The 17639-nt window shown below is 45.7% G+C and overlaps 2 protein-coding genes across 5 annotated transcripts in view; one reads left to right on the top strand and one right to left on the bottom strand.

Annotated features, from left to right (window-relative positions):
* Positions 1 to 931: 931 nt before the first annotated feature.
* LOC8043237 (aminoacyl tRNA synthase complex-interacting multifunctional protein 2) lies at positions 932 to 10971 on the bottom strand. 4 transcript variants are annotated; one of them, XM_040205938.1, is made up of 6 exons: positions 10108 to 10144; positions 9843 to 9900; positions 9170 to 9367; positions 4300 to 4564; positions 3515 to 3587; positions 932 to 1425 (listed from the first exon to the last, which is right to left on the bottom strand). In XM_040205938.1, exons 1-6 carry the CDS (start codon positions 10137 to 10139, stop codon positions 1089 to 1091), a joined length of 963 nt encoding a protein of 320 aa, XP_040061872.1. In that variant the 5' UTR covers positions 10140 to 10144; the 3' UTR covers positions 932 to 1088. The 4 variants fall into 4 exon arrangements, with proteins under 4 accessions (XP_040061872.1, XP_040061873.1, XP_029845783.3 ...); XM_040205939.1 differs by having other exon boundaries at positions 9170 to 9349; XM_029989923.3 differs by lacking the exons at positions 9843 to 9900; positions 10108 to 10144 and adding an exon at positions 10485 to 10971 and having other exon boundaries at positions 9170 to 9349.
* Positions 10949 to 17639, top strand: part of LOC8043238 (nucleosome-remodeling factor subunit BPTF) — a 98523-nt gene continuing 91832 nt past the window's right edge. The window contains exon 1 of the mRNA XM_029989921.3: positions 10949 to 12432. Coding sequence (XP_029845781.2) covers positions 11326 to 12432 — 1107 coding nt within the window. The 5' untranslated portion in view covers positions 10949 to 11325. The remainder of the gene's footprint in view (positions 12433 to 17639) is intronic.

Raw genomic sequence — 17639 nt, 5'->3', positions numbered from 1 at the left:
GCCCGATAGTATCTTATCGATTCAAAGACGATGAACAAGCCTTGCACAAAAAAACAAAACACATATAAAATGCCTTGTCATGATGATGCACCTCAAAAACAAAAAAAACGCTAAAGAAAAACATTTTGCCCCATTTCCAACGTTGCCAACTGTACATTTGTTCTCGAACCACTCTTAGCCGTACGCTTTCTTTCATTTCTTGTATACATCATCGTAAAAAGCAAAAAAAAGAAAAAAGTAATCATTTGGCTTATGATTACTGTCTTGCCTTCCCCACTATTAGTTTGATGGACCGTCACTATTTTCACTGCTACTCCACGAAATGTTGATTGTCCAAGAACCTATGGGGAGAGCAAGTCGTCTGCTTCTTGCGCAGTATCAACATTCCACAGTAGTTGTGACGACGTCAGAACAATGCCAAGTTTCGATTGGCTGATTGTAAGGGTAGCGGGTAGACCTCAATGCAGGATGCCTTTAAGTCTACCCACTATTCTATTTTTTTTTAAACATCCAATAAGGGCCTGGCATTCCGACATCATCGCAACCCCTGTGCAAGAAGCAGACGAACTTGCACTCCGCACAAGTTCTTCGGTTATGGCATAGGTTCAAATGACCACCTACAGGTTCCAGGTATCCTGGACACTCCTTGAAGCAGCTGAAATCAACCGAAAGACCCTAGCTATATGCAATAAGTAATAGTAATATCTCTTTCCACACTTGCTAGCATTAAACAGCTTTAAGCTTCTCAACTTTCTTTTTGCAAAAACATTGTGAGGGGGGGGGGGGGGGGCGATTTTCTGGACGTCAGGGAAGGAAAGTTCCGCGAGATATAGAAAGGTTCCACAACTTTTAGCCTAGGGCACGCTTACCTATACTCTCCAACTTCCTGGGTGACCAAGGAGAACTGATGTAAACCAACAAAAACAATGAGCAGAATGATGTGCAAGCTTTAATGTACATCAGCAGGCAACATATCATTGTCTTTCGAAAACTTGACTAATAAGAAACGCCACCCTAACTTCAAAAACCACAGTATTGCGGTCCTTGTACATTTGAAAATGTGTAGCGTTCACGGGCCATCAGCTTCATCAAATGACTTCCGGTACTAGGCAGCTTTCCGGCAGCTTAAACTTAGGGTCCTCGTTCAACGTCTTCATCCACCGCTTGACGTTGGACGGCGCTCCAGACAAAAGATCCAACTGCAGCACTGCGCTCCAAAGTGCGATGTCTGCCAGGCTTGGCGAAGATCCGAGGACATAAGGGCTGTTCCCGAGTTGCGCATTGAGGGCCTTGAGCACCGCCTGGCGTTCCTTGTTCTTCCCGTGTAGCAGTCCGTGGTGGGCCTGGTCCAACCAGTGGTCCACTTCTGTGGCCTCCACCGGTCCGAGGCTCTCGTAAGATGGGTCCAGAAGGCGGCCAAGGTACCTGAATGTTACGATGGGAAACAAACACTACCATTACTCCCTGTCAATGTATGTAAAAGCCAGCAGGAGCTGTGAACAAAGGGCCAAAGACAAGATAGAGTTGATGGCAAGCCAAAACAGGTGAGAAGACAAAATGAGAGACAACAGAGTGCAAAACACGAGGTTGAGGCAAGTTGAGACCGTCGGGAATAGTTATGTAAGCGACACAAAGCTCATGAAGCGAGAAAGCAAGTCTAAAGTTAGATCACAACGCGAGGGATAAAAATGGCCAAAGATTCTAATCGGCTGTTTTAAAAAAAAGTAACTTTTGGATGTTGTGTTTGCTTGCTGCTTGCCTTAGAACGATTGATTGACTAAGATAACTGAGGACAGTAATATTATAGCCATTGGATGGGCATTTTCTAACATTTCGGTTGACACCTAGAATGATTTTATATATAGTACAACATTTGCCATGGCAATGATCTGGCAGATTATTGCCACACGAAAAAGTATGTGGTGTTTTCATACATGTAAAATCAAAGGCACTATGACAACAGTGAGAACACTTTATCAGATACTAACATGTCGCACAAATATTACAGTTTTGTACAAAAATTATTTAGAGCTTTGAGACATTTCTAACCCAAACCATTAAAAACAAAAAACAATTTTTTTTTGTTTAGAGTTTGATGTAGCCTCGATGGCACTTAGAAATAACACAACTAGTAACTGATCAGCTTGCAAAAAAAAAAAAAAAGATTCTGTTATTAATAACCAAGATTTTTACCCTTCCATAAAACCAGCCAGCTGCTTTCTCAAGGGGGCACATGGCCTGGGAGGATCAACTTCTGAACCGTTCAACCAAACTGATTCAAACTTTCAGGGTGATTTGAACCCCATTAGGATTGATGACATCTAAAGTTTCAGTCTTGTAGGCCAATTCTACATCATACTATGCTTAACAAGCTCCAGAAAAAAAGTTACTTTATTAGGAAATGTATTTAAAAAAAAATACTAATTGCAAACCACAAAATGTTTGGTTTAATGTGAACCAGAATACCCATAGCGCAAGTTAAGGTAAAAATTAATTGTAGAAGATGCAGTTCTAGATAAACAGCCAAAAAGGGCAAAAGATTTTAACATATTTCTGTGTTTCAAAATATTCAGTTTTTGTCATGAAGAATTTAGCCTTTTCTGATTATGAGTACTTTCACTTGTTCCTCAGGAAATTTCAGTCCAGGACACCACCGAGTCAAATCTATAAACTTTCAAAATGCCAAATGTCCTCATACCACATTTCCTGCCAAAAAGTGAAATTGAGAAAAATGCATTTGAAGTTTCAACTTTAGGTTTCTTTTTTTTCTACGAGTCCGAGGTAGGCAAAATTCACCTGGGGCATTGTTGGCACCTTCCTCTTTGAGACTTTGTTGTTCCCCTGGCAATAGCTACCAGTTTGTGTCATTTGTAGGCAAGATAACTTTTGTAGCAGGCATTCCTTGACAGAAAAACTGGCAAGAACTAGGAGGCAAAGCATACTAGGGAAGAGCAGCAAAGTGGGAATATGATCAGAAGTGAAAGATACTGTGAAAGGGTGTTACTGAAGATGGCACAATATTACATCACCAGGAAGGACCAATCATAAACCCTGTTTCAGGTCTCAACCAATAAGATTGCTCATACCAAATTTTCAGGAATTTTTCTGTTTGGATGTTTAGAGTTCTCCTGGCCATTGATACCTTTAGACTTTGACAGCTTCTATGGGCTAAATCTAGAGTAAAAGGCACTTCCAAAGAGGGTGACATGTTTTGGCTATGTTAAACGTGTATGAAGCATCGCTAAATAGAAAGCGCAAAAAACTTGGTCCCTGCTGACTCGGAGGGCTGCCGACATGTTGAAAATAATTTATTGTGAAATAAATCCTGCATGTTTATAAAGGAAAGTTTCTGAAACCATTCTCTGAAAGTTAATAAACATAAGCATATCATTTTTGAAAAAAAAAAAATGTTTTTTCAGAAAAAATTTTAATTCTGAGGCCATGTCCCTTCCTTAAAACAACAGAAATACGGACTTAACACGGCACGTTACTACGACAGTGCAAACAAACTCACCTGATCAAATTGACCTCTCCGGAAATGGCCACTTGCAGCAAAGGATTCACCATCATCTCACAGTCCCTTTCCACTAAGAAAAAAAAGAAAAAAAAAACAGCGAGGAAATCAGCCAGAAATCCACAAACAGAGCCACACTCTGGTCGATCAACGGAGTCCTAGCCGGTAAAGCATCAACACGGAATGTGACCGCAAACGGTTCAGGGTCCTCGGACACACCGAGAAAGTTATATTTTTCATTTTTGCACGAAGCACTACATCCTGGTATCGATAAGCTACCAAAGCTTTCTTTGCTTTCACCGTGATGTTGCATTACTTGACGAGAGAATCTAACCAAAATCAAAGAGAGACCGTGAGGAACGGTTCTGAAGATGACGGCGTCGGAGACTCAGGGGGTCGACGGGAGTCTGGCCACTTCAATCCTCGCGTCAACGCGTTAGAAGCTCCTTTAAATCAAAGTGTTTCCGGTGTCTCGGTGGTCATAAAAATAATGCATGACGGATTGTAGTACTTTCATCGACGTAGGTGGCTTATTGCTCGTCAAAGTTCACACTCCCTTTCACTTTATTTTTCCAACCGCACCGGATGCTATGTTGCGCTCCGTTTTACCTTGTGTCCTCTGCCACGACCGGACGCAAGGTAAAACGAAGTGAAATGTGAAACGCCAATCTTCCATTAACCGACAGAGCAACACCGGAAGGCGGTTGACACGAAACAATCTTCCGTCTGTCAACGGCGGAGTGACCGTAAGCCGTCGATGCGGGACGGGCTCGTTTTCACGGCACCTTGCTTCCACACGAGGGTGAGGACCAGGTCGTAGAAGCTCCTGGAGTCACCGCCGCCACCCGCCTCCAGTCGACCGAGGTCTCCGATCCGCTGGGGCAGGCCGCTCACCGACGAGTGGGTGTGGCAGCTGAGCAGAACCCGCCTCCGCTCGCCGAGCAGCCTCTTGAGCGGCCACACGCTGAACGGGGGCCTGCCGGGCGACGCCCCCAACACCACGTCCAAAGGTGGAGCTCCGCCCGGGGCAGTCGATGACGATGACTGCATCTTCGGGACGGCGTCCGTGTTAGAGTGCGGTGGTGCGTCGGTGCAAAGCAAAAGAATGCACCGTAAAACTCCGCTATAGTAGAGTTGGTTTGTTTTCAAAGTAACATCTTTGCTAAATCGGGGTATTCTCGGTACCAGTGCCTAGAATGTTTGTGCGGTACTCGCCAATCTTGTCCGGAACACGTGAACGGCGTCTTAGCTCTCGGAAGCGCTATCCCGGTGGCAGCCGAAGAACTGGCCCATGGCGTAGCGCTAAATAGAACAGTTAAACCGGGGGAGCTCACTGAAGGCCGCGAAATCGCTGCTGGACCATAGACAACACAGCAGTTTCGTCTGCGAAGTAATCTCCGCTTTTCTCCTCATTCGGTAGAAACGTTGAATGCTTACTTACTGAATCATCCCACCAACCTTTGTTTCGACATAGACCTGCGCATCACCGCGAGAAAAAGAGGCGACGAGTATAGATTAGCCGGTTAGTAACATTGTTGCGGTGTCCTTGGTCCAGCAAGCGGCCTCCCCTGCTCGGGCTGATCCACTGAGCGCTACGCCGTAAAGCAGTTCTTCGGCTGCCACCGGGACAGCGCTCCCACACGATGAGACAGTCTGCGTGCTCTGGACAAGTTTGGTGAGCACTGTATAGTACTGAAGTACAATTTCCTGGAGGCTTGTAATTAGTTGGCCGACAAAACATTTTTAACTTTGGAATTGACCAAAATTAAAAAGAGAAGCCACTACCCTCGCAAGACTCAGCAACGTGCCGAGCCCGTTTTTAATGGAACGAAAAAAATCACATTTTGTTTAAGGCTGTGGCATATTGAATGTGACCAAAAACATGAGAGGCCGAAAATGTCAGTCAACTCGGTTGTCTTCCACTGGCACCGTTTAGTTAAAACAAACATTTCAAGGAAGATGTCAGTAATGCTTCCAGACTTAAAAAAAAAAAAAAAAGTCACTTCCACATGTGAGATATTGACAACTCTCATTTTGGTCTTCTCAATCGTGAAAGGCGCATGGGCCAAGATCTCAGACACCCGCAATCATTACCTAGTTGCACCTTTGGCATAAACCGAATTACACAAAGTGAAGGAACTGTTTCATATGGTACAACAGACATGACAGCTCAAGACTAATCTGGGCCACCGACTGCACATCTAGACACATTATATGCCGTATGCCATAGTGAGAGCAAGATGCTAGAGCAATTTGGTCTTGAAGGGCACGGGGCTTTGCCCTGTCCTCCCTGAAGGGGTAATGAATTTGGCACGGACGCTAAGTTTTGCTGGCAAGGATTGAAAAAAGGAGAAAAAAATTACGATCATAGAGAGGAAGTTAGAAGACTAGTGGAGAAAGACGAGAAGCGTGATAATACACAAAATTGATGGGGTAGATTATTTAATAAGGGATGGAATGTAGAGCAACATTTAAAAAGAGATGGTGAAACGAAGTTTGAATTTCACAAAATAAGGTAGAAGGAGTGTTCAGCGGGGCGCCACAAACCCCAAAACACCACTCGTAAAGCGATATCTCGAACAAATGGCCATATTTTTGTAAAATATGGATGCGATTGAGTAAGAATCGCGACTTCGTGTTTCCTGCAGAATTGTTGAGGTGGAGGGGAAATGGCCTTGCTTCCTTCTTTCTCCGCATCCTCGTGGAGTCAGAGCGAGAAGATAGGATATAGCCAACACCATCCATCCATCCATCCATCCATGCACTGGTAGAGCCTCAAACCTGTTCAAACAGGGCTCATACTTCTCCACTAAGGCCCAAAAATTTTTGCACTGCACCCCCAAAATATTCTTGGGAAGCACAACCTGAGAGGCGTGTCAATGATTGTGGGTTCAGCGACAATAGTGGCTATGTTAGGAAGGTACCGAGATAAGGTGACGAGAGAAGTGATAGAGGCCTTCCACATCATTAATTAAGGAGCGCAATGTGTCAGCAAGCCATCGGTGGCGTTATTGGAAAAAAAAAAGCTTTTTTTTGAAGATGAAGCGTTTTGTGACGAGAGAGACAGTGAAAAAACTTTAATTATACGCCAAGGTCTGGCATATAATGAGACAGTTTGAATGGTGCATGCGTGGTTAAGTGTGCCTTTTATGTTTTCCTGTTTTTACTATCAAGGGAACACTGACATCCCCCAACATTTATTTTTCTTAATTTTTAGTTAGGCGATCCATTATGGTGTCAGAAGACTACCCAATCAATATTTTGCTACAGCATCATATACATTTTTAATAAAGCAAAAAAAGCAACTGCTCAAAACCAAAACTGGACTGGGGAGGAAGAAGAAATACAGAGGAGGAGAGTGTTTCCGGAACTCACGTGGCTTGCATTTTTCTTTTTTTCAATTAACGTATTTGCAGTTTTTTAGAAACCACAAAAAATGGGCATCATATTTTTCTTCTATTTCTAATATTGAGTGTGTGCCTTTGATGACCCATGACTTTGTTCTTGTTCGGTGATTTTCGGGCGGGAAGAAAACGAATTTCGAGCCGCAAATTGTATTCTGGGTAGTTGGGCTCTCATGTCATGTACAAATAAAACCCTTGGCGAACATAAATACCCTGTCAGTGTCCCTTTAATCAATTAGTTGTGAGTCAGCGCTTGTCCTAAACTGTGTCTTCCTTCTCTTAGTCCTCGTTGTTACGCACTACACCACGTTCAACTTCCACCAGGCAGCCCAGCTCTCTACTTTGTTACAGGTTGTTTTCTTTCTACATGGCAGCGATTTTTATGTCGTGCATAAAACCGACAGCGTGTCGTCGTTCATGACGGCTATTGCCGCTTCCACTGGTCCGGCATGCGCTCGCAAGCGTGGCGATTCTCACGAATCCTCCGCCGATTTATCGGACTTGGACAGCAGCGGTGGGTCTGACGATGAAGGCAGGTCATTACATTTCAGTTCCGGTGACCTGTGAGAAGCTTCTTAGCCCAATGGCAGGTGAGTCATGACGGTTGACTAGATTTATGGTAGAACAAAAACTTTTTTTGAGCTGGAATCTCCAGTTTTTGCAGAGTTCTTTGTTGTATAAATGAAAAACATATTGTATTTCATATACATTATGTTTCAGAGGTTTTGGTCAAAAAAAGCCGAAAACATTCAGCAGGGGAGAACACGTTGACAAAGCGAGGAGGAAGGTCCAGACGTGTTGTCCTGCCCAATGTGATTAAGATATCCCACAAGTTGAAAAAAGTGGTGAATCGGTTTCGCATTCCTATCGTTTTCTCCGCGCCGAACAAACTTTCTATGTTATGCAAAATATTAAATAAAAAGCAGGAGAGTCAGGACAGACAGGAGTAGCGTGGAACAAGCGTCATGCTACAAAGTTTTGCGAGTGTGCGATAGGGGTCATATATGGAATTCCTTTGTCACGCGGGAGGGTGTATGTGGGTGAGACGGGGAGGTGCATCAATCATAGAATTACAGAGCACTCAGCTGCCACTAGGCAATCCCCATCTGGCCACGTGGCTGTACTCTCCGACAGATGCAAATGCCACCCAGAATTTCATGGAACAAAGGTTGTGGGGAGCTTTAAAACTGAACTAGAGCATAAAGTACATGAAGCCTTCATGATAAAATCACATGGACCAACTGTCTATGTCAGCATTCCTTTAGCCTTTTCCGATAAGAAACATTCTTTTATCAGCCAAGCCTCTGTCCTTCATCAATGCCGTCCGCCTTCCTCGGGTTTTTATTCTAAGTGTATACGCCTTTTCTACGTGGGCGCCGCCATGTTCAATTCTGGAACTTCCGGTATGCGTGAAAACATTGCTTTCTTCTCGCCTCGACAGTAGAACATGTTGACATTTTTATTGCAACCGTCAATCATTCTTGTTATGACCCTTCTATACTTTTTTACTTGTTAGGGGTTGTAATTTCTTGCTTTTTGTTCGGAACGCATACCGGATAGGGGCACAACGTGGCTGGGTGCTAGGCTAGACGAAAAAGGTGTATACTCTTTGAATATGTGCAGTTTTACCATTTCTGTATGTATTCTAATAAATTTCAGTTGAAAGTTTTGCCCTGTCCTGTGTGCTACTCGTCTTCTTGTCCTCATTCTTTTGGCACACATCCCCATTATGCATTTAATATAATTAACCTTGTTTTTTAGATTTTTTAAAGATATAGTTATATCTTTATCCAGTTGGGACCAATTTTTAGAAAACAATTGTCTGACGAATGAAATATTGCATTAAAATTCGTCTCTGCTTTGACAGTTGCATCGTTGAAAAGACCATCTATTTAGCTTCATTTCTATGTATGGCATTGTATTGTAAACCTAATAGTTTTCCAAGGAGAACATTTTTCACAAAAAGCCACACAAAACAGGCATTTCCCCATATTTAGGAAAGCATTAACTAAACATGACTTTGTATGAACTCTGTTAATAAAAAGGCAACAACCTAATGTCATGTCCATGAACCTTGTTCACAAAAAGGTCACAATGGGCCTTTATTAAGCTTGCTCATGAAAATACCATGATGGCCCTTTCATGAACCAAATGTGACCTTCATGAACCTTGCTCACAAAAAGAAGAAAAGAAAAGCAACAATGGTCCTTTTTATGAACAATGTCTTCTTTGAGTATCCATGACCCCTTACCAAAGCGGAGACTGAGCTCGCGGAGATCTGTCTGGTGCTTGGCGTCCCTTTTTCCATGCCGATGCTCAAGCTTTCCCTTGTCTTCTGCACCACGGAGTGCAGAGATTCTAGCTTCTTTAGCAGCTGTTCCTGCCTCGCCTCGAGGCGCTGAACCAGCTCTGCATCAGCGCCAGCCTGCATCTGGAAGCAGAAGGAACCCTGTCAGAACATAAAGCGACCATACATTACTGGGGGAAAAGAAGAAAGGACAAAATGGGAGAACATGCTGCAACTTTCAGACAGTCTCTCATCCTTACTCATCTCCCTGACCAACTCATGAGCTGGAAAATGAACTGCAATTTATTTTCATGGGAGATTGGTGCTTACACGATAGCGTGCGAGGCCAAGCAGAAAGGTTACAACCCTTACGCATGAATGCCTGCTAGCTAGCTGCCATCCTCTACCCATCTTTGTTTTTCGAGTAGGGGGTTGGGCAGTAGTAGGATTTTAGACTGAGATCTTCAGGCAGCAGTAGGTTGTAGGCTGAGATCTTTAGGCAGCAGCAAAGTTTCAGACTGAGACCTCTAGGCTGTAGCTGGATTATAGACGGAGATCATTTTCTCCAGGAACCTCGATCTCTAGCTTTAGCTTCTGCCTCTCGGATCCCTTCGGTTCTGATGGCTGCACTACAAACCTGTCCAACATCCCTCGAACGTTGCTTTTTGCGCCTCGTAATTCTGGACTCCTCTGTCCTACAAGCAAGGGAGAGAAATCAGACAGCGATGTAGGGAGAGAAATAGATTTTCAGCCTTGCTGACGAAGATGCCGCGTGTCTGCTTCAGCCGCCTGCATTTTAGCCTGCCAACATCCCCCCCTAAGCATTGACTTCGCATTTTCGTTCAGAATACAATTAAGAGCCAAGTGACAGCGATAATGTGCAACCTAGTCAGGAAACTAACAAGCACACCACCCACTGTTGCTGAGAAAACATGATCAGGCTAGCGGTCCCTCGATTTCCCCAGCGACCCCACAGCAAGGGTGAATGCCTCCTCAGCACACACACACACACACACACAAAAAAAAATAATAATAAATGAAAAGCGTGGTTATATTTAGACAATTTATGTTCCCCAGCTGAGGTTGGCTGAGGCCCTCTTCGCTTCCCCACCTCCCTCGCAGTTTATGTAAGAGACTTGTAAAGACCATTTAAAAACCTCCGATAAGACGATTTGGAGCGAAAGGGCGAAAGTGTCGGTAACGATGACATCGACACGTGAACTGCGTAAACGGTCGGTGGACAATGCCAAATTCGAGCTGTATGGTGTTTTTAAATTACCTCCGGCCTGGAAATGCCGCTTGTATCCGCTTCGCAGTAGACGGAGTCGACTTTGTACATACAATTCGGCAGCTCTATCGGACTAGTTTCGCCGTAAATCGGTTCGACACGATACATGTGGCAGCGAGCGTGTTCAACAGCCGACGCAGCAGACGCAACAGCAGCCATCGTGAGAAAAAAAAAAGTTCGCAGACGCTTCGACAGATGGCGTAAGTTTTCCCGCTCGTTTGGGGACGCACGTCGCTGATTGGTCCAGATGGCCATTATTTTTGGATAACAGAAGGATCGGTTTATTATGGCTGATACCTTTCGCTTTCGAGATGCGACCAGGCAAATTAAAGGACGCCGTCCCGCTGCGTCGCCCTGAAGCGAAATTAAAGGCCTCGTAGCGCTTGGCAGCTTTTTTAAAAGGCTTGGCCGTTTTGAAACGGTTATGGCGGCTTGGCGCCTTAACCAATCAGAAGCCTCCGTTTCTCCGAGAGGGGGTAACGCAATATGTCGAACAACAGAGCTTCGTCCGGGCACCGTTTCGGCGATTTCGGACCTGTGCCTGGCTCCTTTCGCCTCGCCGACGAAAAAACGGTGTAGTTTATTCCGCGTGTTTTTTTCCGCCTTGTCGCCCGCTGCATCGGACCGAGTGGCCGCCGGCAAATGTAAAGACGGCGAAGCAACGTTGTCAATGGATAGGTCACGTGACCTCAACGGCGATCATGGCCGCCCGCAAAGTGTAGCAACATGGACTGTTTCCAGGGAAGCGAGAGGCCCCAGGTAAAATTCGGCGTCGTGTGCTGGCGCTGAGGCGATTCTCTAGACCGCAAGGGAAGATCTCGAACCGACCGCGATGTCGTCACGCGGACGGCGGGGTCGGGGGCGACCCCCCAAATCGGCCGTACTCTCGCATAGGCCTAGCTTGCTGAAGAAGCCTCGCTACCTGTACGCTGGTTCCGGTGCCCAAGGCTCGCGCGTGGGACTTCAACTGCGGCCCTACGATGGCCCCGCGGTGCAACCCCAGCTCCGGCAGAGACTCCGCGAAAAATCCCAGAAGGTGCGTACTTTCATTCAGAGCGTCCTGGGCGACGAAGAAGACAATGACTTTGAGGCTCCGTCGAGCGCTGACGAGAGCGACTACCAGCGCGGCGCTGAAGACGACGACGACGAGGAGCGTGAGTCCGTGGCCAGCTACGAGTCCGACGACGCCAGCGTGTACTCTCAGAGCAGCTACAGCACCATCTCGAGCTCGACCCCGGCCAAGCGCAAATGGACGCGGCGGCCGCATAGCCCAGTGTTTCTGCAGGAGCGCGAGATCCCTCCGCTGGCACTCCCGAAGTCATCCGAAGACCTCATCCTGCCGACCTGTCACATCATGCGGGCGCTGAGCATCTACGAGTCCCTGAGGCACTTCCGCAACATTTTGAGGCTCACGCCGTTCCGTTTCGAGGACTTTTGCGTGGCGCTCATGTCCGACGAGCAGTCTGCGCTTCTCTCCGAGGCCCACATCGCGCTCCTCCGCGCGATCCTGCGCGAGGAAGAAGCGGCGGGTACGCAGTTCGGCCCACAGGACCTCAAAGACAGCATCAACGTGCACCTGTACATGGTGGACGCGGTGACTTGGCCCGCCGTGCTTCGAATGTATCTCGGAAGCGATCCCGATTTCAGGTCTATGCTGTCGGCGCTGGAGCGTTGCGAGTACCCCTTCACGACGGTTGCGAGCAAGCTGAACGTGCTTGAGTTTCTTTGCGACCAGTTCCTGACAACGGCGCAGGCCCGGGAAGACATCACCAGCGAAGGCGTCGCCAAGCACGACGACCACTGTCGTGTCTGTCACAAGCTCGGAGACCTGCTTTGCTGCGAGACTTGTCCGGCTGTATTCCATCTGGCCTGTCTGGACCCTCCCTTGACTGACGTGCCCACCGAAGACTGGATCTGCACTGTTTGCCAGGCCAATCAGGTGAGAGCCTTTTCTGTGTGGCCAATAAGAGTTTGTTCTAGCAGACTACGGGTCTGACAGTGCGAGATGAGACCGTGTTCTGGCTTGTGGTCGGCCGGTAGCAGACGACAGGGCTCACCAGTGTAGACATTGTGTTGTCTGCTGTAATTGTTGCCCTATAAATTAAACCTACTTGGTTGATTTCTGTGTTACGTAATCTCACATTGCTAAAACACAAAGCTGTGGGAAGGTGGAGGAGGGGCAGAACAAACGAGGCTCATCATAGTTCACTTTGGGACGAATAGGCAGTTGTGCACGGTGCCCAAGACTAGGGAATGGGAAGGAATGATACAACAAATGCAACAACTACGAAAAAAAGAAGAGACGGACGAAAAAGATCGCTACAGTAAAACCTCGTTATAACAAAGTTGAAGGAGCGGTTGTAATTATTTCGTTATAACCATTAGTTTGTTATAGCCAACGTCCATTTCTTCCCACTATTAGCAAGCAAGGGGAATTATGATTGCTTTGTTATATCCATTAGTTTTTTATATCCCATTTTGTTATAACGAGGTTTTACTGTAGTTATATTCGTCACAACTGTCAATCTTGCGAGGGCGTTTCTTGAACAGCAAATCTCTGTTCTTGTCTACAATAACGAATAGAAGCAAAAATAGCCTTGAAACTTAATTTAGCGTGCGTTTGTGTCATTTAGCTTCCCTTGTTCCTTGCTGTCTCCGTGTGCAGCTCGTGCTGGGTTTCCTGCATCCTGCCTGTTCAATGAATAGTGTTGCAGGCACATCCCAAGACACTCGATTTGAAGGATATCAAGAGCCGGTATTTTCAGGGGCCATGTTGTACCTACCTAGAAGAAAAACCAGCGTCAGTGTGACTCATTAGCTTCCTCAGTGAATTGATGTAAGAAACCACATCCAGCCTCAGCAAGTTGGCAATCTTAGAGTGACTAGCTGTGCTATGAAGCTACCTCGACTTTCAGGGGAGGGCTTCAACAGGGGTTGTCCCCATCGCAGTTCACGCGCAGGTTCTTCGAACAGGGCCATTCTTTAGAAAGCTTTGGGAGCCATAGACCTTCTCACCCTCCGTCGCATGGGCGCTGCCATCTTGGAATGACATGACGTGTCCCCCGTAGGGCTGCTCTAGCTCATCGCTCCGCTCCCCCTCCGCGCCTTGGCAGACGCGTTGTATTTGTGTTTTTTGTCGTGTTACACCGCGTTTTTCCCCTTTGTAAAATGTCATCCAATGCTATTGTGCGCCATCATTAGGTGCCCAACCTCTGCAGTTAAATTTGAAACTCGCTTGGACTATTTTTATCTTCGTCGTACCGAGTGTGTACGAGGATAGAGAAGGTGCAAGAATGGCGCACATTGATTGCATAGATGACTGAGTCGGCACAAGGGTTGGTAGCCCAATGACTTGTGACAACTCAAGTTCGCTTAGTGATAGTGGCAGTGCTATCGCAGACTCTGTTAGCTCTAACACACGAGCAGCGGCTGTCCTATACCCTGAGCGCCGCATAGCGGCTGGTGTCCGAAACTCCGTGTATGCACTGTGTGGTGGACTCTCTCTCCCCTCCTGCGAGCGCGCCGGCGCTTCGTTGTCTGCTAGGTGCAAAGCAGGCAACGCCACAGCGCTTGACGATGTTCGCTGAACACGGTTACATGTTCAGCGAACCACCGTCTAAGAAGCGCCCACGGTTGGTTGATTCCCTGACTTACGGAGATGCGTCCGCCAGGCTAATGATAATCATCGCCACTAATTGTATATGTCACGGTAGATTACTTTTTTTCTCTCGGACAAACTTGGAGTTAATGGTCTATTTCTGCATCATACCTGCTGCACTCATACTGGTTCGCAAACACGTATTGTTGAAGCATGCAGTGCTCCTGCAATCTGCCCAATGAACATCGCCTGTCTAGAATGAGTTCAAGACCGGTTCGCTATGGCGAGGATATCTGACGTGCAGAGACGGCTGATAGTTGATCTGTGCCTAAAAGAGGCGCCCAGGGAACCGTGTTCAGCAAACATTGGCAAGCGCTGTGGTGTCGTGTGCTCTACGCCTAGCAGACGAGAAAGCGAGGGTATGCTCCCAGGCGGGAAGAGTGAGTCTACCACACGGCACACGCGCGGAGTTTCGAACGGCACCTGCTGTGCGGCGCTGAGAGTACAGGATGGTCACCGGTGGCGTGTTGTAGCTAACAGAGTCTACGATAGTACATTCGAAATAATGTGATAGTACATTTGGAATAATATATATTATGATTGCGCATTTAAGATCTCAAGGAAGGTGACAAAAATAGTCAACCAAAGGAGCAACTATGTGTGTTTTCTGAAAGCACCGTGCTTTGCCTTCAATAAAAATCGAAAACATTTGTTTTTGGTTATGTGGGGTAACTCGTGGAGATAGGTAATGTAAGCTGAACTTGCTTTTTATCTGATCCTAGGAATAATGGTAGCATCAGCATCGGGTGATTTGTTTGCTCATAGCGTTTTACCGAAATATGTTTTAGGCACTCTTAATCATTCTTGCGATCTAAGCATTAGCTTGATCTGTTTATTTATGAATTTAAAAAAATCCGTACACCGTGCTCAGTCCCATGTTCGCAACCATTCAAGTACTGTAACGAATTTCTTAAGACGCATTAATTCCATTAATTTCTTTCAGTTATTCCCAAAACAAAAGTCGGGACTACCCCGGTAAAAAATCCCACAGACAGCTTGGAAGTGCCTATAGTTGGTGACGGGTTGAAAGTGAAGTGGAGACTCCTCCCCCTTCTTTCAACTTTAGCAGAGCGAATGCTGGAGAGGAGGCGACCTCCTCTCCAGCATTGAAAGAGGTGGGAGCAGCTTCCACTTTAGTCTTTTACCTGTCACCGACTATGGTGCCCGCGATGCCGAAAGAAAGCCATCTGCATGAAAATCGCCCGAGTGCGGTGTTGTCGAAGCCGGACAGCGACTTACTTTAATTGGCTGGTGACACCGAAATGTGCAGAGCACATTCATGAAGCAGTGCCTACAGTCGACTTCAGCCAAACTTGACGGAGGTCACTTCTTTGGCGCCCTTTAATTCCATTTGGCAAATTTTACGCACGGTAAATGCCAGTCTTTACTCGACAGACCTGTCTCTCATCTGATATCCTGAGTGTGTCGTGCATGTAAAGCAACTCGTTTATTCCCCGACGCCAACATTATGAAATGTTGGTCATGAATATGTTTGCAGGGGGGATGATTAAAAGAATTTCTTACCCGACAGACCTGTGCATAAGCTAAGTCGTTTTGTCGCCGAACCTGACTAAAATTAACGACAAACATGACCAGATGCATCATGAAGTGTTCATAAAAATATCTGCAATTGTGACTCGAAACCACTTCATAGTTCTCAAAGTGACCTAGTACCACTGTTGTACTGGTTGTGTACTACAACAAACACATGCTTGTTTTAGAACGTTAGGCGAAAATGACATGAAACACAGCCGCGAGTGTGCTGATACCGAACCCGGCTAAATCAAAGCCATTCAATGGCAGCAAGTTTGCCAGTGCCCTCTATCCATTGGCAGGGTAACCACCGAGATGAAAAGGTCTATAGGAAGTATTCACCGGCGGCCATAGCTCCGTACCCTGTGTTTAAGAACATGCTGGCAGCGAGCGTCTGCCAGATTGCTTTCGCACTATCAAAACTCTTGTCGACGGCAGGCAATAGGTTGCTTTACCCACAGCTCACGCTTATGATAATACGTGGAGACCTCCTACTATCTGTATTCTTCGTTTGGCCACTGCCCCTCCCTTATGTCGGGGTTGAATCTTTTTTCTAGGTATTAGACTTCTTCAGAAAGTAGACGCTTTGGTTGACTGACGACGAATCTAGCAAGTCGTATATCCAGTGCATAATTTTAGGAAGCTTTTTAGCTAATCATTTTGGGGTTGAAGAGGCCAGGTTTAATAGGCAAGATTTCAAAGGAGTAGGCTTTCCTTTTTCTACAATCCTCTGAGCCATTTGGAATGAGCAGTTATAAATATTCTTTGGCACATTTTGTAGACACTACTGATTTGCACACTGTTAGTCCAGCAAGCAGCTAAGAGGCTTGGGCATTTCTTGCAGCACTTGTAAACTCATAAAAAAAAAAGAAAAAAGAAAAAAAAAGGTGGTTTTTACTAGCATATTGTACATATCTGAGTTCTATTTCCGGCAAACTGTATACAAAAAAATCTTGTATTTTGAAATCAATATTTGCTGGTCTGACTGTCTTGATTCTGTCCCACTTCCATAAGAAATCATAACTAACCTCGCAAAAATTAGTGCCGCACACAACAGCATCTCTTCCTCCTCGTTTTCTTTTTGTGTTTTGATGGAAGTCTTGGGCTAAACTTCCTTACTGCTTAACGCAGTTGCAGTGTTGCCGGAGCCCCGGCTTTATCGCAGGCTAGACCAGATAAAGGTTGAACCTTCATTTTTTTTTTAGATATTTTGGATATGGTGGCAAATGCTTAGAAGGGCTCAACCCACCTTTGACTTATCACTCTCCTTAGGTCAGCTTCGTGCTTCGGTTCTTGCGACTTATCCTGCTCAGATTGCTGATGTGCCCCTTTCTTTTCCATACTTGCAACTGTGAGAGATAACTTACGAAGTCTGGCAAGATGTGTGTCTTGTTTGTCAGTGGCTCTTCAGCTCATGTAATACTGGACACAATTTTAAACTTTTTTAAAAATTCAAATAGAAGAGCAAAGAGACGACGACTTAAGTTTTGACATCTTAACAAAACTAGCCTGGGGTCTTTAAAAGGACACTAAACCATTTTCTACGATAGTCTATTTATGGTCATTACTCGATCTATGGGTTCTGAGCTTCCTAAAAGCCAAACATTGCCAACATGGCGAATTTCTGTATTAAAATCTGTATCAAATATTGATTACCTCGTCCGATGGCGAGGTCATTAATCATACAATGTTCCTCATTCAATGGCGCCATCTGGTATCAGCGATGGTTCCAAGGTAATTGATCCTTGATACCAATTTTAATAGAGAAATCGGTCATGCATGAATGTAATGCTTAGTTTTTTAGGAAGCTTGTAGGTTGAGTTATGACCATAGATAGACTATCCTAGAAAGTGGTTTAGTGCCCCCTTAACATAAGTTACGCAGTAGTGATTCACGAATGCACGCTGGTACGACGCTCATCCAGATCGAAACGGGCAGGGGGCGGGGATTGAACC

This window comes from Ixodes scapularis, unplaced genomic scaffold (assembly GCF_016920785.2).
Source record: "Ixodes scapularis isolate PalLabHiFi unplaced genomic scaffold, ASM1692078v2 PGA_scaffold6__148_contigs__length_123643588, whole genome shotgun sequence".
Taxonomy (NCBI): domain Eukaryota; kingdom Metazoa; phylum Arthropoda; class Arachnida; order Ixodida; family Ixodidae; genus Ixodes; species Ixodes scapularis.
The sequence above is the reverse complement of the archived record's forward strand: the minus strand, read 5'-3'. Positions and strand labels throughout refer to the sequence as shown.

Bases quoted from the DNA above. Each gene is read 5' to 3' on its own strand.
- LOC8043237 (XM_029989923.3), bottom strand. From the start codon at position 10,748: ATGGCCATCTGGACCAATCAGCGACGTGCGTCCCCAAACGAGCGGGAA. The intron at 9,350-10,484 runs GTAATTTAAAAA...TTCTGCTTCCAG, and splicing joins GCGGCATTTCCAGGCCGGAG to ATGCAGGCTGGCGCTGATGC. The intron at 4,565-9,169 runs GTAAGGGGTCAT...GCCGTCCCGAAG, and splicing joins CGAGCTCAGTCTCCGCTTTG to ATGCAGTCATCGTCATCGAC.